This window comes from Martes martes (assembly GCF_963455335.1).
Source record: "Martes martes genome assembly, chromosome: 15".
NCBI lineage: Eukaryota > Metazoa > Chordata > Mammalia > Carnivora > Mustelidae > Martes > Martes martes.
In genome coordinates, this window is record NC_137903.1 from 5,574,884 (window position 1) to 5,595,723 (window position 20,840).

The 20,840-nt window shown below is 47.5% G+C and overlaps 1 protein-coding gene across 3 annotated transcripts in view; it reads right to left on the bottom strand.

Moving 5' to 3' along the window:
* DEDD (death effector domain containing) overlaps positions 1-9,946 on the bottom strand; it is a 12,011-nt gene extending 2,065 nt beyond the window's left edge. Inside the window, exons 1-6 of one of the 3 annotated variants that reach the window (XM_080824549.1) lie at positions 9,824-9,946; positions 8,019-8,051; positions 5,916-6,038; positions 1,332-1,720; positions 1,056-1,163; positions 75-221 (exon numbers count right to left, since the gene is read on the bottom strand). In XM_080824549.1, coding sequence (XP_080680675.1) covers positions 75-221; positions 1,056-1,163; positions 1,332-1,656 — 580 coding nt within the window. In that variant the 5' untranslated portion in view covers positions 1,657-1,720; positions 5,916-6,038; positions 8,019-8,051; positions 9,824-9,946. Of the gene's footprint in view, positions 1-74; positions 222-1,055; positions 1,164-1,331; positions 1,721-5,915; positions 6,039-8,018; positions 8,052-9,664; positions 9,763-9,823 lie in introns of those variants that run through there. The other 2 variants (XM_080824547.1, XM_080824548.1) reach the window with 2 other exon arrangements.
* Positions 9,947-20,840: the final 10,894 nt, after the last annotated feature.

Genomic DNA, 20,840 nt, shown 5'->3' on the forward strand with positions numbered 1-20,840 from the left:
GCCTCTAGAACCCTCGCAGCAGCTGCGTTTCCCTTCAAGTCTACGCCGCCTCTAGCGCCCTTCAACTTCCTCACCACAGGTCTGCTTTTCCTTGGGGTCTGGCGTTACTGACTTCCGGCGTTTTCGCTGGCTCCCAAGGGCGGCTCTGCCTCGAGCTGGCCGCTTGCTACACATCTGAGGGCCCGAAGTGGGGCAGCACACCACAGGATAGTGGGGAGGCACTGACCAGAGGGGAGAAAGGGGAAAAAACACAGTATGGTGAAAGCAGAAATGTAAACACTTCCCTTGGAATGAGAAAGGAATCGTTTAGACTTAGCAGTAAAAGCTCTATCAGTAAAGTGACCTGAAAAGAGGACAAAATGTGGGGACAGTCGCGGGACCCAAGTGAAGTGTTAACACCGCACCTGATTTTTATGGGGCTAGATAGTGGGGGGCGGGGGGGGCAGCGGTGAGACACAGTATCTTTTCATTCAGGCTGGCAGAGCTGGGAAAAGGATGGGTTTGGTGTCTTTTTTTTTTTTTTTTTTTGAGAAAAAGAGTGTGTGCGTGCAGGGAGGAGGGGCGAGAGGGAAAGCGAGGAGAAGAGACTCTCCAGCAGCCTCCCCAGAGAGCAAGAAGCCCAACGCGGGGCTCAATCCCACAGCCCCGAGAGCATGACCTGAGCCAAAACCGAGAGTCGGACGCTCAACCGACCGTGCCACCCAGGCGCACCCCCTTTTCTTTAAAGTAAGCCCTACACCCAACACGGGGCTCCAACTCGTGACCTCAAGATCGAGAGTCGCGAGCTCTACTGAGCGGGCCAGGCGCCCTGGTCTCTTCTTTTTTTTTTAAGATTTTGTTTATTTATTTGACAGAGAGAGAGATCACAAGTAGGCAGAGAGAGAGAGGAGGAAGCAGGCTCCCTTCCAAGCAGAGAGCCCGAAGCGGGACTGGATCCAAGGACTCTGAGATCATGACCTGAGCCGAAGGCAGAGGCTTAACCCACTGAGCCACCCAGGCGCCCCTGGTGTCTTCTTTCTTGAAGACGAACATTAGGAGAGTTACTATCCTCTTACCTGTTTTGGGGGGTTGTGGAGGCCTCGGTTCTGGATCGCTGAGGGCTCTGGGGGTCACATAGCGAATGGATGTCTCCTCCAGATACTTGTCTACAAGATCGGGGCACACTACAGGAGGGGAGGGAGTCATTCAGGAAAAGATCCAGCCCTCCTTCCTAACTCGTCTCCTCTCTTGTCCCAGGGAGCCCCCAGGGTCAACACCCCGTCCCGTCTGGACTCCCAGACCACTCGGCCCTGGCCTCCCCCAAGCCCGCCTGGCCCCCGGGCTCCACTCACCGGCCCGCCTCCGCTTGAGGGTGACGTAGGGCAGCAGGTCGTGGCGCGTGATGATTCGCAGCAGCTGCAGCACCTGGCGAAAGTTACTCTCGTCACAGCGGCCCTGGCGCTCCAACGCCAGTAAGAAGTCACGCCCGTCGCGGATGAGGCCCCGCTCGTGGTCATCGATGACATCAACAAAGAGGAAAGAAAGGACGCGCACATCTCTGTGTGTCAGGTGGGTGCCCACAATGTCGAACATGCGGTGCAGGCTGTACAGGCCGTGCTCCTGCTCGCCGCGCTCTTCCGGCCACACCTGGCTCGCCCGCCGCTTCAGGCCCGCCATGCTGGGGGCTCAGGCGCGCGAGGCTTTCCAGAATCCCTGCGCGGCGGCTGCGATCCCCACCGTACTGCAAGCACAAGGAGAGAACCCGTGAGCTACTCGAGGGCCAGAACTGGTCTCATTCACTCGTCTATCCCCAGCCCCTGACCCAGGGCCTGGCATGGGGTAATGCTCCGTAAGTATTGGTTGAAAAATACAGCCTAGAGCTCTCCCATCCAACAGAGGTTGTCCTAAGCCCCGAGTCACTTTCCGTAAGAGAACGTTCTCTGCAATTTCCATGCAGCATATTCAACGGGAGTTGCTATTAGATGTTCCCCCCGATTGTTCTCCTGTGCCCCAAATACTCTTTTCGGTCCCTTGTGCTCTCCCTCCCACCCCCCAAGCAGCTCACCACTTAAATGTAGGCAAAACTGAAAAGGAGGAGACAGTTCACTCTAAACTAACATGGAGGCTGCGGCAGATGAACTTACAGACCAGAGGGAGACAGTCTTTGGGGTGAGAACTAGTTTCAGGTCTGCCTGTGTCATTAGCAAGCTGTGGAGCTGGGAGACCTTACGTGAGTCACTGCTTCCCACCCCCACCAAAACACGAATGAAAGTACTCTCCAGACTTGTCAAGGGTCCAATTAGAAAATACATGTGAAATCGCTGTGCCAACAGAAAGAGATTTCTTTTTTTTTTTTTTTAAGATTTTTATTCATTTATTTGACAGACAGAGATCACAAATAGGCAGAGAGGCAGGCAGAGGGAGAGGGGGAAGCAGGCTCCCTGCTAAGCAGAAAGCCCGATGTGGGGCTCGATCCCAGGACCCTGAGATCATGACCCGAGCTGAAGGCAGAAGCCTTAACCCACTGAGCCACCCAGGTGCCCCCAGAAAGAGATTTCATAGAGACAAGCATCCTTGACCTCTGCGGCCCAGACCCACCCCCACAATCCCATCCTCATTTTTCCTACAATCCAACCAAGTTCAGAAGCGTAACTGCACAGGAGGTTAATCAGTACTATTCACCCAAACTCATGGATTCAAATCAACAAACATTAATAAGCTCAAAGCTCCCACATGAGCTCTTCTAATTCTCCTATGCTAGGTGTACTCCCTTGATGTCCACACACCATGTGGATATACCCCTTCTAACCTTCCCTCCTGGTAGGCATCTGCCCATTCCTTCACAATGACTGACAGCAGCCTGACATTCGTTCTATAATTTGTTTTGTTTTTTTAAGATTTTTATTTATTAGAGAGAGAGATCACAAGTAGGCAGAGAGGCAGGTTTAAAGAGAGCAGGGGGAAGCAGGCTCCCTGCTGAGCAGAAAGCCCGATGCAGGGCTCGATCCCAGGACCCTGAGATCATGACCTGAGCCAAAGGCAGAGGCTCAACCCACTGAGCCACCCAGGCACCCCTATCATTTGGTATTTGATTCACAAAGTTCCACCATCAAGCTAGGTAATGTCCATGACCAGCCAGTAACCAAGCCTCAAGTTCAGAGACTTCCGTGTCCACGCTAGTCACGCATGCGTGCTGTTCCTCCAGACCGTGCCACCCAACACCACTCCACCCTGGCCACGGCTCCAGTCATTCGATTCATCATTAAGCTCCTGTTGAAGCCACTTCTGAATATGTCTTAAATTCCCTCACCTTTCCACGGCCACTGCCCTGGTTCAGGTCCCAATAATCTCCCTCCGGGACTATGGTTAACACCCTCTTCAGGGGCTCTCCTTACCAACGGTCTTGACCCACCTAAATCCATTCCCCACATCCCGCTGAATTAGCTATCTAAAATGCACAACTGAGGGGCACCTGGGTGGCACAGTCAGTTAAGCATCCGATTCTTGCTTTCTGCTCAGGTCATGATCGCAGGGTCCTGGGACAGAGCCCCGCATCAGGCTCCACGCTCAACACAGGGTCTGCTTGAGATTCTCTCTCTCTCTCTCCCTCCATCCCTCCGGCTCGTGCTCGCTCTCTAAAACAAGTAAGTAAAATCTGTAGAAAAATAAATAAAATGCACAACTGACCACATCAGTTTTCTGCTTAAGACCTATCTACAGCCTCCTCCTTACCTATAAGAACACTGGTAAACCCCTTACACAGCACACGAAACCTCTGAGATCAGGCCCTGCCTACCCCTCCAACCTCATAACACACTTTTTATCTTCCCCCATTACCAGTTTGTTTATTGCTCAAATACAGCATGCGGTTCCTTTCTCTGTCCCTTTGTTCCTTTTGCTGGAGTGCCCCTCTCCCTCCACTGTCCCATATATGCCCCATCACCACCCTTTTGCAGATGGCTAACTCCTACTCATCCTTTAAAAGTCAGCTCAGACACCATCTTCAAATTCAGTCTCCACACCTCCATGCCAGGCTAAGTAGTCCTCTTCTGTGCTCCTACAGAACATTGTGTGTATTCCCTTTAAACCCCTTATCAAAGTGTTCTAAAACTATCCGTGTATTCATTATCCCAGGAGACCTTAAACAACTCATGTAGTCGGACTAAGTCATACTCATCTTTACATCCCCAGTGCCGAGCAACGGCTGGACACTGGCACGTAGTACTCACGACCTCCTGAACTGAACTTAAGTCTCCAGGACATCATCGCAAGCAATACCGATTAAGAAACTCCGACAAGTCCGAGAGAGGACTTTGTTAGAAACCGATACACACAACCGCGTTACCTGCATACACTCCAGTCAGCTGCAGCCTCCCCCACACTGTGCAGAACTACCCATTCCCCAGCACCCTCCTCAGCAACAGGACAGGCTGCCCTATTTTATACACCAAGAAACTGAGGCTAGGTTAAGAAAGAGAATAAAAACGATAAGCTGCTTCAGAAGAGTCAAGCTGATGGGCTCTGTGAAAACTAAAGAGCATGTAGGACCTGGTTCTCTCTTCAATAATCCTAAAACGGAAACAGAGACTCCTTCCCTTAAGAAAAGGGGAGGTCCACCCTGGAATCACTTAGCCCTGTATCACGGGTTCTGATACGTGGACAAGAAAAATAGCTCGTATCTGCTTATGAGAACCCAGATGCCCCACCCCCCAGCCCCGAGCATGGGAAACAGCTGGGAAAACAGCTACCCTAACTACGCGCTGGTTTTCTCTGCCTCTTCCTCTCATTTCACCTGTTGTAGTTTCTGGTACAAACAGAGGGGACGGAGTGGGGGACTGAAGAAAGTAACTCCTTGCTCATAGCAGGCAACATGAGAAAACTGAGCCTCCCTAGACCTCTCCCTGTTCCCCATCCCACCTGTTCCTTTTGGCCAGCTGCTGGCTGCAAGGAGCCCAGAAAAAGCAGATGGGAAGGTTTCACATTCGATCAATCCAAAGAGCAGGTGGCTAGAGAGCTCCCGAATTCAAAGGGTCCCGACTTTCAACGCCCAGAAGGGCAGGAATATTGTCCCCACATACCTTCCCCCTGGAAAATGAGGCCAAATACAGGAAAGCGCTACGGTCCTAATCACATATCAATGGATGCAATTCTCTAACAGGCCTCTGTCCTCTGAGGGTTAACTCTCTAGATTTGAGGGAAAAAACAGCCACCTTTAAGTCCTAGATCCCAGGCTGGATGACTCAAAGTGCCAGGAACTATCAGAGCTTCTAGGTCAGTGGTTCTCAACCAGGGAGGATTCTGCTCCCCCTCCCCCCGCCAGGGGAAGTGCAGCAATGTTGGGAGACATTTTAGACCATGACGACTGGAAGGGGCAAGGGACTGCACTACTGGCCTGCACCAAACAGAGGCCATGGATGCTTCTAAACATCTTATAATGCACAGGACAGCCCCCGCGACACAGAATTATCCAGCCCAAGATGTCGATAATGAGGGATGCCTGGGTGGCTCAGTCGGTTAACTGTTTGCCTTCGGCTTGGGGCATGATCCCGTGGTCCTGGGATCAAGCCCTGTGTCATGGTGGGCTCCCTACTCGGTGGGGAGTCTGCTTCTCCTTCTCCCTCTGCCCCTCCCCCGTCTCACGTTTACACACGCACACATGTGCATGTGTTGTCTCTCAAATAAATAAAATCTTAAAAAAATGCTGACGCTGAGAAACCCTATTGTAGATGGACCATGATGAAGGGTCAAAAGAAGAGAGACGGCATGTCACTTTCCACCCTAGATCTAGAGAGGGAAGCCACTGGGTCCTTCCGACCCAAACCCATCACAATATTCCAGAAGAAAAGAAAAGCCAGTCAGACACAGACTTATTTAACTCCCAAGTTCAACGAGCACTAAGGAGTTCCATCCCACTCCAACCCTGGCTTCTCTATCACCTGCTGTTGCCATTCAGGTGAGCAGCAAGTGGTGAGGCTATACTCTCTTCTGCCCCATCCCGGGAGGTCGAATGTGACCTAGTTCAAGCTGGACCTCTGTGAAGATAAGAGAAATGCCATCCTCTGCAAGACAAACAAAAAGGATCCGGCACTTAACCCTAGCAGCCACCTTTGAAGTCCCGAAACTAGACCAGCTGCAGACCCTTCCTTGTTCAACTGCTGATCAGACATTCTGCTCACTCAATGAAGCAAAATGTAGAAGAAGTGTAAGTTTCCCAAGGCCATGTCCTTGAAAGAAATGTCAGGAGGCTGACATGCAGGCTAATAGGCAGCCCCCCCCCACCCACCCGCAGTTACTTATCATCTAGGATGGTGAGTTCACTCATTTGGCAATCCAGATGGGGTTCCAAGAATCTATCTAACTTCAGCATTAAAAGAACATGGCCAACTTCCTCTTCAACCAAAATATACTCAGCTTTTTGTGGCGTGAAGCTTGGGAACACAGCTTAAAATATACAGAGATCCTAGATGAAAGATAGCAGAGTAGTAAGAAGAACGTACCCCCTGTAAATAGATTAAAAAGAACTCCTAAGTCCTGGTGTCTGAAATATTGCCAGATATCAAGAGACAAAAAAAACACTCCAGTCAAGGAGTCCTGATCCCGCTGGCTGGTTTGGGTCTATTTGAGAACCTAATATGATTCCCCCGTTACAGTTTCCCAATTTTTAAAATTATTATTATTATTTTTACCCCCAAGAATAATTTTTTATTCCCAGGAATTGCTGCATTTCCTGGAGTTGTAGTTTTTTGCTGTTTTCTTTAGGGAGGTCCAAACCAGCCAAGTGCCAACAGTCTATATGTATCTACAGAACAGCCTATCAGGTTTCCGCTCCCAAGCAGTCTAGTCTCATCCCAACCAGGAATGACATCTGTGGTTTTTGAGGTACTTGACTCTCTTGGAAGCCTGTAGAGGACAGTCATGTGGAAGAAATACAGAAAAAGGGGCGCCTGGGTGGCTCAGTCGGTTAAGCATCTGCCTTGGGCTCAGGTCATGATCTTGGAGTCCAGGGATCGGGCCCCACATTGTGCTCCCACTTGCTGGGAACCTGCTTCTCCCTTTCGTCCCTGCTCGTGCTTTCTCTCACTGCCTCTCTAAAAAATAAATAAAAGCTTTAAAAAAAAAAAACAGAAAAAGAATGATCTCTTGAAGACAAAACTCTAGTTTTATCTCAACAGAGATGACATCTATATTTTCACAAAACCAGAAGTATTTGAATCTCTCTCTGAAGCCCTTAGGGAGGAAAGTCATGTGGAAGAAGTAAAAAAGAGTGATGTCTTGAAACTTGGAATGAAAACATGGAAAAGCTTCAAGATGACTGAGAGATAGAGCTTTCTTGCTGGTGGGACAGCGAAAATGTAACCAAATATCTGGAAGTCAGAATTACATAGTATGTGGGGCACCTGGGTGGCTCAGTCAGTTAAGCGTCTGCCTTCACCTCAGGTCCTGATCCCAGCGTCCTGGGATCAAGCCCCACTCGGGCTCCCTGCTCGGTTGGGGAGCCTGCTTCTCTCTCTCCCTTGGCCTGCTGCTTGAGCTCTCTCTCTGCCAAATAAATAAATAAAATCTTTAAAAAAAATTTCTTTTAAATAATTACATAGTATGTTTTCAATAGGAAGATTACAGGAACCCTGAACAACTAGAAGAAAGTGTAAGCTAGAGAAAAAGCCTTCCCATGGAAGGTGCCCTCCTCACCCCCTGCAACTCCCCAAGGGTAAATTAGTAGCCGGTTGTGTTAGAGTACAATGTTCCATATGTTAAACAATGTTTCTATCTGAGCTGACCAAAATGACTAGATAATAACAAACCAAAGCTGGGGCCCTGCCCCCAAACACCTAACTTCTGCTGTTTTCCTTCCCACCAATCTCCAGTAACCCAGAAAGACAGTGACTGCAACAGACCTCATTTACTCAGCTGTGTAGGTGAAAACTCATTTTCCCAGCATCTAACCCATTACTGGGCTCAACCCCAATACATTTCTCATGCCACTGACATTCATTCCCTTCCACTGTTCTAAAACAAACAAAAAAAAGTTCCAGACTTACCTTTGCAAGAAACTTAATTTCCCAGGTCTCTTCCTAGCACAAGGTTGGAAGCCAGCAGCAAAACAAAAACAAATGGGGAGGGGAGGGGGAAAGAGTCAGTTTTCAAGCTTTATTTTGAAACATCAAAGGCCCAAAGAGTTACTCTTGGTTACAAGAATACACAGACACCCTAAAGCCATTTCGATTAAAATGATCCACTCAGAGCTAAATGAGAGAACTCACTCCCAACCAACTCCCCAGGCTTCCCCTAACTCTCGACTAACAGAGGCACAAAACAATACCAACTCCCAAGAATTTCCAGCCTCAATGGTTCATGGCAACTTGTGGGCAATTCAACAACTTGTGGGAAAACCAATTATCTTCCGCTACCTTCTCACCTGACTCCTCAGTTCCTTAGGAGATCCACCTATTTTGTTACAATATTAACATTGACTTTCAACTTTAGGGAGAACCCGGGGCAGGGAAATGGTTACAGCTAAAGAAGGCACTCTCTATCACTTCGCTTATCAGAGCAAAACTATCCTCCAAATTCTGTCTTCCGCCCTTTCCCTTAGCACACAGTGCGGACAAAATAGCCACCAGGGCTACATCCACTCATACATCTACATTTCACCAGGGAACATTTTCTATATGCGAATACTGACCCCTCCCTCTTAGCACTTAAACAGCAGAAGAAAGGTCTGGAAACTAAAGCACTCATTTAATTATCCAGGTTGCCTAGATGCCACCCTGTTTTCTGTTCCCTTTCTCAGACTTCCAGAGCCTGCGCCCTGGCATACAGGGGTCCAACTCAGCACGGCTGTTTCCCCATTCTTACCCTGCTAATTGCTAGAAACTAGGAAAGTCCTTTACTCCTTCTACACTTTGGTGGCGGTGACACTGGCTTCCCCATCTCCCCTTCTTTGGGTAACCAGGAAAAACAAGGGAGCAGTAAGTCAGGGAGCCTTTGGAAAGCAAATCCAGTTGAGCCCTCATCCAACCCCAATTCTCTGAGCCATTCCCTTCTGCCCTTCCCACCCTATTAAAAGCTAAAGGCCTGGCAATTAGAATTGGTTGCAACTGATGCCGCTTAACTCTGCTCTCTCTTCCTCGGGGGGCGGGGGGGGGGGCGGGGAGGGAAACCCCCAACCTCTCTCACCCGTGCAGCTCCACTGTCCTATCTCCCAGCCCATTCCCCTTCCTCCCAAACTTTCCTCCTAGTCTCTCACTTTCCCCATTCCCTCGTCACACCGCCACGCTCTCCATTCCCCCAAACCTCCGTGCTCTCCTTTTCCACCCAAATTCTCCCCTAGGCCCTTCCCCCTCCCACCTCCAATGTAACACTTTCAAAACCTCCCCCCAAAACGTCTGAAGTCCCCTCCTCAACCCTTCCCACCTCCTCACAACACCGCTCTCAAGAGTCCAGTCCCTCCCACCACATGCCGCCAGCCCCTTCCCCTTCGCACCCCCGGCCGCTCCCTCCCGCGCCCACCGCCCTCAATCCGGCGGGATCGCAGCCCCACTCCCACCTCGGCCGCGCCAACACCCCCGGCCCGGCCCGGCCCTTGTTTACGCCCCTCCCCGCGCCCACTCCCCCGCCTCGCCCCTGCCCTCTCCCACAGTTGCCACCTCCCCCGCACGCCCCCTCGGCCGCTCCCCTCCCCCACCTCGCAGCGTCCCGTCACCTCCCTCTCTCGAGGTTCTCGGGCTGGACGTCGCCTCCGCCTCCCCCTCCACTTTCCTTCCCCAAGCCCTCCGCGGCCCCGCCCGGCCCCGCCCCGTCCCGCTCGCCTCCCCCTCCCCACTCCGCCGCCCCGCCGCCTCACTCTCGGCTCAGGCTCGGCGCCGCCATGTTGGATCCATCCGCGCCGCCCTCCCGTCCCGTCGCACGCCGCCGCATCCGGGCTCCAGCCGCCGCCGCCGCCGCCGCCGCCGCCGCCGCCGCCGCGGGCGTGGGGGAGGGGGGGCGGCCTCGTCCTGAGCAGCGCCTCCCGGAACTTGGCCGGTTAGCGGCGGCTTCGAGACCATAGTGAGGCATGAGCCGGGGTGGCCATGCTAGGTGAGGGCAGCCTGGCAGCGGCATTAACCGGGGCGTGGATAGCTTCAGTGTGGGAAGAGAGACTAGAGACTGGCCGCCATCTTGCTTTGGGGCAAGCGGGCACCGCAGGTTCTTCCTGACGGCGGCTTCAGGGCCCTAGTGAGGAGGCCGTGAGGGTTGCATTCTCGAGTGTGAGAACATTGGGGGCGCCAGAGCTGGCCGCCGTCGACTTCAAGACCCATCGAAAGACTGGGACTAAAAAAAAAAAAAAAAAGAAAGACTGGGACTAGGAGCCATGACTCATAAGGGCGGAATACTGCAAGGGTCGATCGGCCCCGCGAACTTCGGGAAAGGGTCACGATCGGGATTTGACCTTTGCCCCGAACTTCCGGTAAAGCCGGACGTTCCGAAAACCTCCGTCCGGAGCTCTAACTGCTGCCCGGATGCCCCCTCGGATTTCGTTCTTTGAGCGTTTGCCTGTTAAGCGCCCTCTTCCCGGACTGGCGGGAGATGGGGCTGGGGGGCCGGGTGCGTTCTGGAGCTGTCAGCGGCGTGTTGGTTAAAGGAGGTAATAAATGAGGCCCGTGAGAATGGGAGGGAGCGATTACGCAAGGCCTTGTAAGTGCGTTGATTTTACCCGAAGGGCAGCGAGTCAACTTTGAAGAGCCTTGGCAGAGACGTGAACAATGGTATTTGCATTTTGAGAAGATCGCTGGTTGCAGTGGGGAGAATGGATAGGAGGGAACGAGGTTAGGGGCCCGAACAGTTGGGAAGCTCTTCTCCAGCGAGAGCGGGCAGTGGTGTGACGCAGAGGAGGGAGAGTGCGGATGGGAAAAAAACATCGGAAATGGGGACGAGGCAGAGGTTAGTCCCCAGTATATTGAGTTGGGTAACCGAGGAAAAGTGATGCCGTTTTCTCTTTGGTTTGGGGAGAGAGGATGAGTTTAGGTGCGCTGTTAGTTTAGATATCCATTCAGTCGAATGGACAGTCGAATATGAGATCATGTGGGTTGGAAGCCCCAAAGTTTGGGGCGTGTGCGCGAGCGAGCGTGTGAACATAGGTGTTGAAGCCAGGGACGTGGATAAGACGGTCTAGAGAGGAGTGTCTGCATCTGGAGAATGAGATGAGGGCAGAAAACAGAAAGAGACACTGAAAAGGGGCGGACAGAAAGGGAAAAAATAATCCAGGAGTGAAGTACCAGGGAAACCGGTCAGAGGGTTAAAGGTAACAGGTTAGGCGAGGTTTGTACTACAATGTGTCCATTGGGTATTGCAAGAGGAAGTCCTTTGGTAATTTTGGAGAAAGTTGTTTCAGAGATACTGTGGGACACAAACCAGAGTGAAGTAAACTGAGTGACTGGAAATGGACAATGTAGAAAGAGTTTTCTGGTGGTGTTGACTATAAAAAAGAGGCTAGCGGTAGGGTGTAGCATGAGTCAGGATTCCAAAGAAAGCTGAGGACTTTTAGATCCCTGTGGGACAGTCAGACCTATGGTACCAATGGCAATTGAATACACAGATCTGAGTAAGGGAGAATTAAATGGAAATTATTAAATGGAAAGAAAAGCATGAGTAGAAGGGATGGCACATTTACACAGGCATTTAACAATTAACCATGTGGGCACCTCGGGGCTCAGTCGGTTAAGTGTCTGTCTTGTGTTCAGGTCATGATCCCAGAGTCTTGGGATCGCTCTCGCTCACTCACACTCTCAAATAAACAAGATTTTTTTTTTAAGTAACCATGAAGAATGGGCCTGAGGAGGATGAAGGATGAAGATTTCTACTTACTATTTTAGATCCATCTTCACTGTTTGAATTTGTTTTACTATGTACATATATTACTTTTATAGAAAGCTACTTTTTTAAAACTCCAGTGATGTAGAGGCCAGAAATTCTGAATCATGAACATTTCAGTGGCACTTGAAGCCATGGATTTGGGCAAACTCCAGAGAACAGCAGAGGGCTCAGAAGAGTGCTCTGGGGGAATTCCAACATTTGTAATACGTGAAGAGGAGTCCTTGGAGAATCTTTGAAAAGGAACAGCCAATGAGAAAGAAGAAAAATTAAGTGACAATTCTTATAGAATCTGAGGGAAGAGAGTGGTTTTCTTTCCTTTAAGATTTTATTTATTTATTTGAGGGGGGCGGGGAAGAGGGAGAAGCAGACACCCCGCTGAGCAGGGAGCCCAGTGCCAGCCTAGAGGCTCCATCCAGGCCCCTGGGATCATGACCTGAGCTGAAGGCAGACGCTTAACTGACTGAGCCACCCAGGCACCCAAGGAGGAGAGCGTTCCAAGAGGATCAGAGTTGTTAAAAGTGTCACATATCCCCAGAAAGGCAGCTAATAGGAAAGGTGCCTTTAGCTCCAGACCTAATTTTCCTAGAAGCTTGGTCAAATCCCCATCGTGAACCTTCCCCCAGATGTTATGTGGGATTTGAGCCCTGTACTCTTCCACCCTTACGGATCATGGCTGCGAGTTCCAGTCTTTCAAGGGACCTTGAAGCCACCTCTGGCCCCACCAGCGCTGCCTCACCTGATCCTTACTATGGCACTGAAGCTGCTATCAAGAAGAACTGCGGGGGGGGGGGGGGCGGCGCGGGGTGGAGGCGCCTGGGTGGCACAGTCAGTTCAGGCGGTGCCTTTGGCTCAGGTCACGATCTCAGGTCTTGGGATTGAGTTCCACGTTGGGCTCCCTGCTCAGCGAGGAGCCTTCTCCCTCTCCCTCCCTCCCTGCTTGTGCTCTGTCTCCCAAATAAATAAATAAAATCTTAAAAAAAGAAAGAAAAACCTGTGTGAGGGTGCCTGGCTGGCCCAGTGGGTAGAGCATTCAGCTCTTGATCTCGAGATTGTGAGCTCAAGCCTTACATTGGGTGTAAAGGTTACTTGACAAAATAAAATAAAAAATAAATTGGAGCTGGATTAGCTCTTTAAAAAAAAAAAAAAAGGAAGAAAGAAAAGAACAGACAGACCTGTGTTGCAAGAACTGGTGAAGATAAGAAATTGAAAGTAGGAGTATAGGTTGGAGTTGAGAAGGTCAAGCAGTAACTAGGGAAAAAATACATGTAAATAAAAATAAACTCATTTTTAAAAAAGCAGTAACTAGGAGTCTTACAGATTTTCCTAAAACCACCCAGAATGAGAGGAAGAGCTGACTGAGAGGTTACTGAACAAAGTGCTGATGTCAACAAGCATGAGGGCTAAAGGGTAAAGGAGCCAGTGGCATCAGCTTCAAGGAGGAACGAGTTTTTGCAAGAAAATGAAAGCACAGTTGTCGAGATGAACAGCCTCTGCTTTAGAAGGTTGCGTCCATAGACAAAGTCGGAATTTCTACCCCACTCGAACCCCTGAGCCCGCCGGAGCTCTGTTCCTTGGTACGCAGTCTCCTCTCCAGCCCGATGTTCTTCACAGAATACTCCCTGGCTTTTCCTAGAGGAGGACTCCTCAGGACCCAGACAGCTGTGATGTTCCTTGACATCAGCTCCCAGCCCTTCCTTGGAGCCTCAGCCAAGAAATCATCCCTCCAAGTTTCCAACAGCGGCCGCTTCAGCTTGATCCTGATTCCCCCTCCTCTTCTGCTTCCCAACACTATCCCCACAGCTGTCTCTTCCTTCGGTGGAATCTTTAACCTTTCACGTGCCCCCACTTCCACTGTGTCCTGCCTGCCGTTCTTAACTCGCTAATGCTCAGTGATCAGAAAGCATTTTTTCTGAACTTGGGAAAATCTCTCTCTCTGTCACTTCTGCTTATCGGTCCCGTTTTCCCCTCAGCCACATGTCAGTGCTCCAGATAGCTACTGTGTCCCCACTAAGTGTTTTTTTTTTTTTTCCCAAATCAACTATCTTACCAATTCAAATAGTAGATGTTGTATCTTTGTCCATCTGAATGCTCTGTTAGGACTGCTTGTCCCAGTCCACGCTGTTCCCCAGCTCTGCCAAAATTAAAATCTTTATAGAACAGACATTCCCTTAAAGAAGATTCCACTGTTCTAAGTATCCTCTTGACTCTTCCAGGGCCATTCTGATTCCCATATCCCTGTCCCCTTTACTCTTGAACTTTATTCTACAGCAGCTTATCTTTCTGTTCTCTCTGGTTCTTGGGTCCCCATTAACCAGTTCTCTCTGGTTCTTGGGTCCCCATTAACCAGTTCTCTCTGGTTCTTGGGTCCCCATTAACCAGTTCTCTCTGGTTCTTGGGTCCCCATTAACTGCTGTTCAGGGGACAGGCTGCTCCTGTTAACTTATTTTCACCCAACATTTGAGTCGCTCCGAACTCCATTTCAGCTTCAAACCCAACTATGAGCCAAACTATAAGCTAGAATTCCAGTGTCTCCTCGCTCCCGAATAGAAGAAGGAGGACCACCATCACCGAATCCTAATGCTCTTTCTAAAACTCTCCTTAACCGGCTCCCTTGTTTTGTTCCCCTGCTGACTTTAACCAGTAAGTCTTTGGACGAGTTCCTTCATTTCTCTGAGCTTCTCTCATCTGTAAAAGGGCAAATACAACATCCACCCCATAGGTCATTGTTTTAATGATTACATGAAATTAATGTACATGAGGTGTTAGCATACAGCCCAGCCCATAGTAAGTACTCTATAAATGTTACCCAATATTTACGTGCTACACTTCTCCCCGGTTTCAGAAACTTCCCAGGTTCTTTATCAGCTCTCTGCTGCCCCCGTGGGGACAACTTCCGAGTCACTGGTATCGGACAGGCCCTGCCCCAAAGGAGCCCTGTTACACCAACCTCCCTAGCTAATTAGAGAATCAGTTCTTTGGTTGGTTGTTCAAATAAAAATGCTTCTATATTCCAGCCCATTCTCTGTCTTTTTAAAAGAATGTGTCAGGGGTCGCCTGGGCAGCTTAGTCGTTAGGCATCTGCCTTCGGCTCAGGTCATGGTCCCAGTGTTCTGGGATCAAGCCCCATATTGGGCTCTGTTCAGCAGGGAGCCTGCTTCCCCCTCTCTCGCTACCTGCCTCTCTGCCTAGTTGTGATCTCTCTCTCTGTTAAATAAATAAATAAAATCTTTAAAAACAAACAAACAAAAAAACATACTGTCTGTGACATTCTCCTAGCTTTATTAATTTAGTAACACTGGCGAGGCACCTGGGTGGCATCAGTCGGTTAAGCATCTGCCTTTGGCTCAGGTCATGATCCTGCGGTGCTGATGATCAAGCCCCGCATTGGGTTCCCTGCTCAGCAGGGAGCCTGCTTCTCCCTCCCCTCCCCACACCCCTACCCCCACGCCTGCCGCCGGCAGCTCATGCTCTGGCTCATGCTCTCGAAAACAAATAAATAAAATCCTTTTTAAAAAAGATTTTTAATTTATTCATTTGAGACAGAGAGCACAAGCAGGGCAGAGGGGCCATGGGAGACGGAGAAGCAGGCTCCCCACCGAGCAGGGAGCCCAATGCGGGGCTGGATCACCGCATCCCAAGATCATGACCTCCGCTGAAGGCAGGTGCTTAACTGACTGATGCCAACCAGGCATCCCAATAAATAAAATCTTAAAAAAAAAAAAAAGATTTGGAACACTTGGGTGGTTCAGTCAGTTAGGTATCCAACTCTAGGTTTTGACTCAGGTCATAGGTTGCGGGATTGAGCCCTACAGCCGCAGCCCTCACCCCCAACTTTGCAGGCTTTCTGATCAGTGGGGAGTCTGCTTGAAAGATTCTCTCCCTCTGCCCTTCCTCCCACTCATGTTCTCTCTCTTTCTCTCTCAAAGCAAATAAATTGTATTAAAAAAATCTAGGGGCACTTGGGTGGCTCAGTCATTAAGTGTCTGCCTTCGGCTCAGGTCATGATCCCAGGGTCCTGGGATCGAGTCCTACATCGGGCTCCTTGCTCAGCGAGGAGCCTGCTTCTCCCTCTCCTGCTCCCCCTGCTTGTGTTCCCTCTCACTGTCTCTCTGTCTGTGAAATAAATGAGTAAAATCTTAAAAACAAAAATCTAGTAACACGGGCAAGGAAAGTCATTCAGTCATTTAATAATTGTATGATAACCATCTACTGATGTCAGATGCCGTGAGAGGCATACAGGAGGGGACACACAGTGGTGAACAAAACAGACATGTCTTCATGGAGCTCACTACGGAAAGAAAAATATTCTGAATTGAGATAGGAGCTATGAAGGAAAGGAACAGAATGCTGCGACAGGAAAACGAATCATCTGGGAAGGTCTCCTGTTGAGGAGGTGACATGAAAATAGAGACCAGAGGGCCAAGACAAGGCCAGTCATCTTTCGGAGAATGGGGAGGGGTATCCTAGGCTGAGGACACCTGCAAAAGGTCCAAAGGCAAGAGAGACCCGACACCCTGGGAGCCTGGATGACCGTAGGCATCTGGAAACCACAGCCTTCTTTCTCATTGTTCATAAATCACTCTAATAACTCCTCCATAATTTTACTAAGAATCAATAATCTTTTCTTTAATTTCCAGAATTCACCATCTAGAATTTCCCTCTTTGAAAATGTGGACATTTGCCATATTGTGAGTTCTTTAGATTATATAAAGGGGACACAATTTCACTTACATAATACTCCTGATTTCTAGAATTCCATGTGTCCAGGGCCTGAACTCATTTAAAATGCTAAGAATCCTGTTACTATTTTGGTTTATCATTAATTAACTTACAACTAACAGAAAGAAGTTTCCTCCTCATATTTCATCATTTCCTCATGTTCCAAGCTGTAGCTATTTATATACATTTTTATATAGCTAAAATAATAATGTAATTAGCTTTACTGCAGATGATATCTTATTTACCTAGGCAACTCATGAGAATCCACTTTAAAATTTCTACAAATAATAGTAGAATTTAGTTAAGTGGGAGGAAAGTAACATGCAGAAATAAATATCCTTTACATATATAAACAGTAAGTTAAAGATGTAATTAAAGAAAAGACTCCATAGCAACAAAACAGATAAAATGCCTAGGAATAACCTTAACAAGAATGTGCAGGATCTGTCTGAATTTTAAAATGCTACCCACGTAAAAGAAAACTTGAACAAATGGAAAGTAACATCATGTTCTTGGATAGAGAGAATGAATATATAATGATGTCACTTTCCCAAAGTTGTCTATAAATTTAATATGATCTGTAGAAAAATATTGGCAGGATTTTTAAAGTAATTTTTAAAGATTCTATTTATTTATTTGAGAGTGAGAGAAAGAGAGTGCAAGCCGGTTGGGGGGAGGAGCAGAGGGAGAGAGGCAAGCGGCTCCCCACTGAACAGGGAGCCTGATGAAGGGCGTGATCCCAGGACCCTGAGACCATGGCCTAAGCTGTAGGCAGATGCTTAACCACCTGAGTCATGAAGGTGCTCCTTGGCAGAATTTTTAAAATTAGGGGCGCCTGAATGGCTCAGTGGGTTAAGCCTCTCCCTTCGGCTCAGGTCATGGTCTCAGGGTCCTGGGATGGAGCCCCGCATCAGGCTCTCGGCAGAAAGCCTGTTTCCACCTCTCTCTGCCTGCTGCTCTGCCTACTTCTGATCTCTCTCTCTCTCCCTGTCAAATAAATAAATAAAAATCTTTTAAAAAAGGATTTTAAAAAATAAAACAAGTATATTTTAAGTTCACATGGAGGAATAAAGAAGAATTGAAAGGAAAGTCCTGGGAAAGAAAAGTAACAAACAGAAGCGAGCGCAGCCAGAGGGGAAAATGTACTCCAAAGCTACAATAATTAAAACAAAGGGATAACACCCTATGGACAACCTGATGGAACAGAATAGAAGTGAAAAGACCTAAATACATATAGAAATTTTGTATTGATAAAGGTGTCAGCTTAGATCAGTGCAAAGAATTTGTGTTAGGACAACTGAATCAACATCTAGGAAAAACTGTTGGATCTCTACATCATACCCTTCACCAAAACTAATTCCATATACATTAATAGCCAATCACAATTAATGTGAGGTACTAGAAACTAAAACATAAGGGCACAAAACGAAAAAGTGAAAGAATGGCAAAAGACCCACCATGCAAACAGAAAGCAAAAGAAAATTATGTAATGACAGATACAGTAGATTTCAAGGCAAAACCAGTACTAGAAATAAAGGGATTTCATATCAATAAGTTCAACTTACCAGAAACCTGTAAATTTGTATGCATTTAATACTTCCAAATTATGTGGAGGAACAGACCTACAAGGGAAAAAAAATAGACAAATTACAGTCATTACAGGAGACGGAACACACCTCATGGTAAAGAGCATACCTCAACTGATAGAGAATATTTCTTTTAGAATCAATAGACCAAAAAAAAAAAAAATCAGTAAGGATATAAACAAAAAAGAAGAGCAGCAAACTGAGTTCAGCAAGCATATATAGTTCACTATAACCGACAATTGTGAATTATAAATTATCTTCTTTTTTGTTTGTTTCAAGTCTTTTTAAAATTTCAGTTAGTAAACATATAGTGTAATGGTTTCAGGAGTAGAATTTAGTGATTCATCACCTACATATAACACCCAGTGCTCATCACAACTGCCTTCCTTAATACCCATCACCCACTTAGCTCATCCCCAACCCTACAAATTATTTTTAAGCACACTTGGGACATTTTAAAAACGGACATATTGTGCTATAAAGCAAATTTCAACAAATTTTGGAGGATTTAAAATATACAGTGTTTCTTGCTCTCATACAGTTCAGCTACAAATCAGTAAAAAGGTAACTAAGGAAGTCTATTTAGAAATTAGGAAACACTTCTAAATACTCGCCCAAATTATGACTGAGGTTAGAATTGGAACTCAATGATAATAAAAATAGTACGTGCCAAAGTTTACAGGATGGGGCTACAGCTGTGTTTTAACAAGAAAATGTGTAGTCTTAAGTGCACATATTAGGAAAAAAGAAAAGCTGAAAATGTACAAGGCTTGCATTATCTTAAGAACTGAGAATAGTAAATTAAATCCAAAGAGAGTGGAAGAAAGAAAGTGCGCACCAAAAGATGTCTGGAAGGATATGTACTCAAAATGATAGCAGTTTTTATCTCTCAGGGTAGGAATTTTTTTTTTTTAAGATTTATTTATTGGACAGAGAGAGATCACAAGTAGGCAGAGAGACAGGCAGAGAGAGAGGGGGAAGCAGGCTCCCTGCTGGGCAGAGAGCCCAATGTGGGGCTCGATTTCAGGACCCTGAGATCATGACCTGAACCGAAGGCAGAGGCTCAACCCACTGAGCCACCCAAGCGCCCCACTTGGGGTAGGATTTTTAATTAATTTCATTTTTCTGTATCATTTAAGTAAGGCACAAGAAACAAAGCCATTTTCATTTTAGGGGAATAAAGGAGTAGAGGAAAACATGGGATGATCTTTCTGTTGTTGTAACTGTTGCTGTAGTCTCTATACCCAACGTGGGGCTTGAACTCACGATCCTAAGATCAAGGGTCACTCTCTCTAAACACTGAGCCAGCCAAGTGCCCTGAGGGTAATTTTTATAAGATAATCTAGACTATTACGGTGACATACCAGAATCTTTAAGCAAAAAGCCTGATAACCTCATATATGAAAAATTTATACATGGTTAAAGATATCATGAAGGGGCTCCAGGGTGGCTCAGTCAGTAAAGCATCTGACTCTTGGTTTTAGCTCCAGTTATGATCTCGGAGTCCTGGGATGGAGCCGGGCTTCTGTCCAGCTGCCTGCCCAACGCAGAGTCTGCTTCTCCCTCTCCCTCTGTGCTTGTGTGCTCTCTCTTTTTATAAAAAGATTTTATTTATTTACTTGACAGAGAGAGACACAGCAAGAGGGGGAACGCAAGCGGGGAAGTGGGAGAGGGAGAAACAGGCTTCCTGCCAACTAGGGAGCCTGATGCGGGGCTCGATCCCAGGACCCTGGGATCATGACCTGAGCCAAAGGCAGATGCTTAATGACTGAGCCACCCAGATACCACAATAAATAAAATCTTTAAAAAATACTGTGAAGAGAAGCAAAGACTGATAATAAACTGGGAAGATTATTTACAACTCATCACAAATGTCTAATTGCTTTGATACGATAACAACAAACCCTCACACAAACCACTAAGAAAAAATGAATAGTAATTTAAAAGAGGCAAAGGATCTAAGAATTTATAGAAAAGAAAAAAGGAAATACAAATGAATGCTAAACCTCGGAGAAGACACTTAGCCAGGGGGCCTCACTGGCTCAATTGGTAGAGCACGTGACTCTTGATCTCGAAATCCTGAGTTCAAGCCCCATGTTGGGCACAGAGCTTACTTATTTAAAACAAAACAAAACAAAAACGATCTTGAGATTCCACTTCAATCAAGGAATTGGCAAAAACAACTGTTACTAAAAATGATTTGTTTTGGAGGAAACCTTGTTATTTTATTTATTGCCAATAATAATTGCCAATGGTAATATGAATTGGTTTAATCTTTATGGAGGGCAATTTGGCAATATTTAACAAAATTTAAAATGCACACATCTTTTGAGGCAACAGTTCCATATCTGAGTATTTATTGCACATGCACAAAATGGTGGGTGGACAAGGCTATTAACTACAGAACTGTTTGTAATAACATGAAACTGAACATGATCTACCTATTCACTAGGGTCTGGTTAAATAACTTATGGTGATAGATCCCTACAATGGGTTTGTATCTACTGCAGAAGAAGAGGGGGAAAGAGAGAAAGAAAAGAAAAATGAGATAGTGTTAAAAGCATTAATATGGGGGCGCCTGTGTGGCTCAGTGGGTTAAAGCCTCTGCCTTCGGCTCAGATCATGATCCCAGGGTCCTGGGATCAAGCCCTGCATCAGGCTCTCTGCTCAGCGGGGAGCATTCTTCCCCCTCTCTCTCTGCCT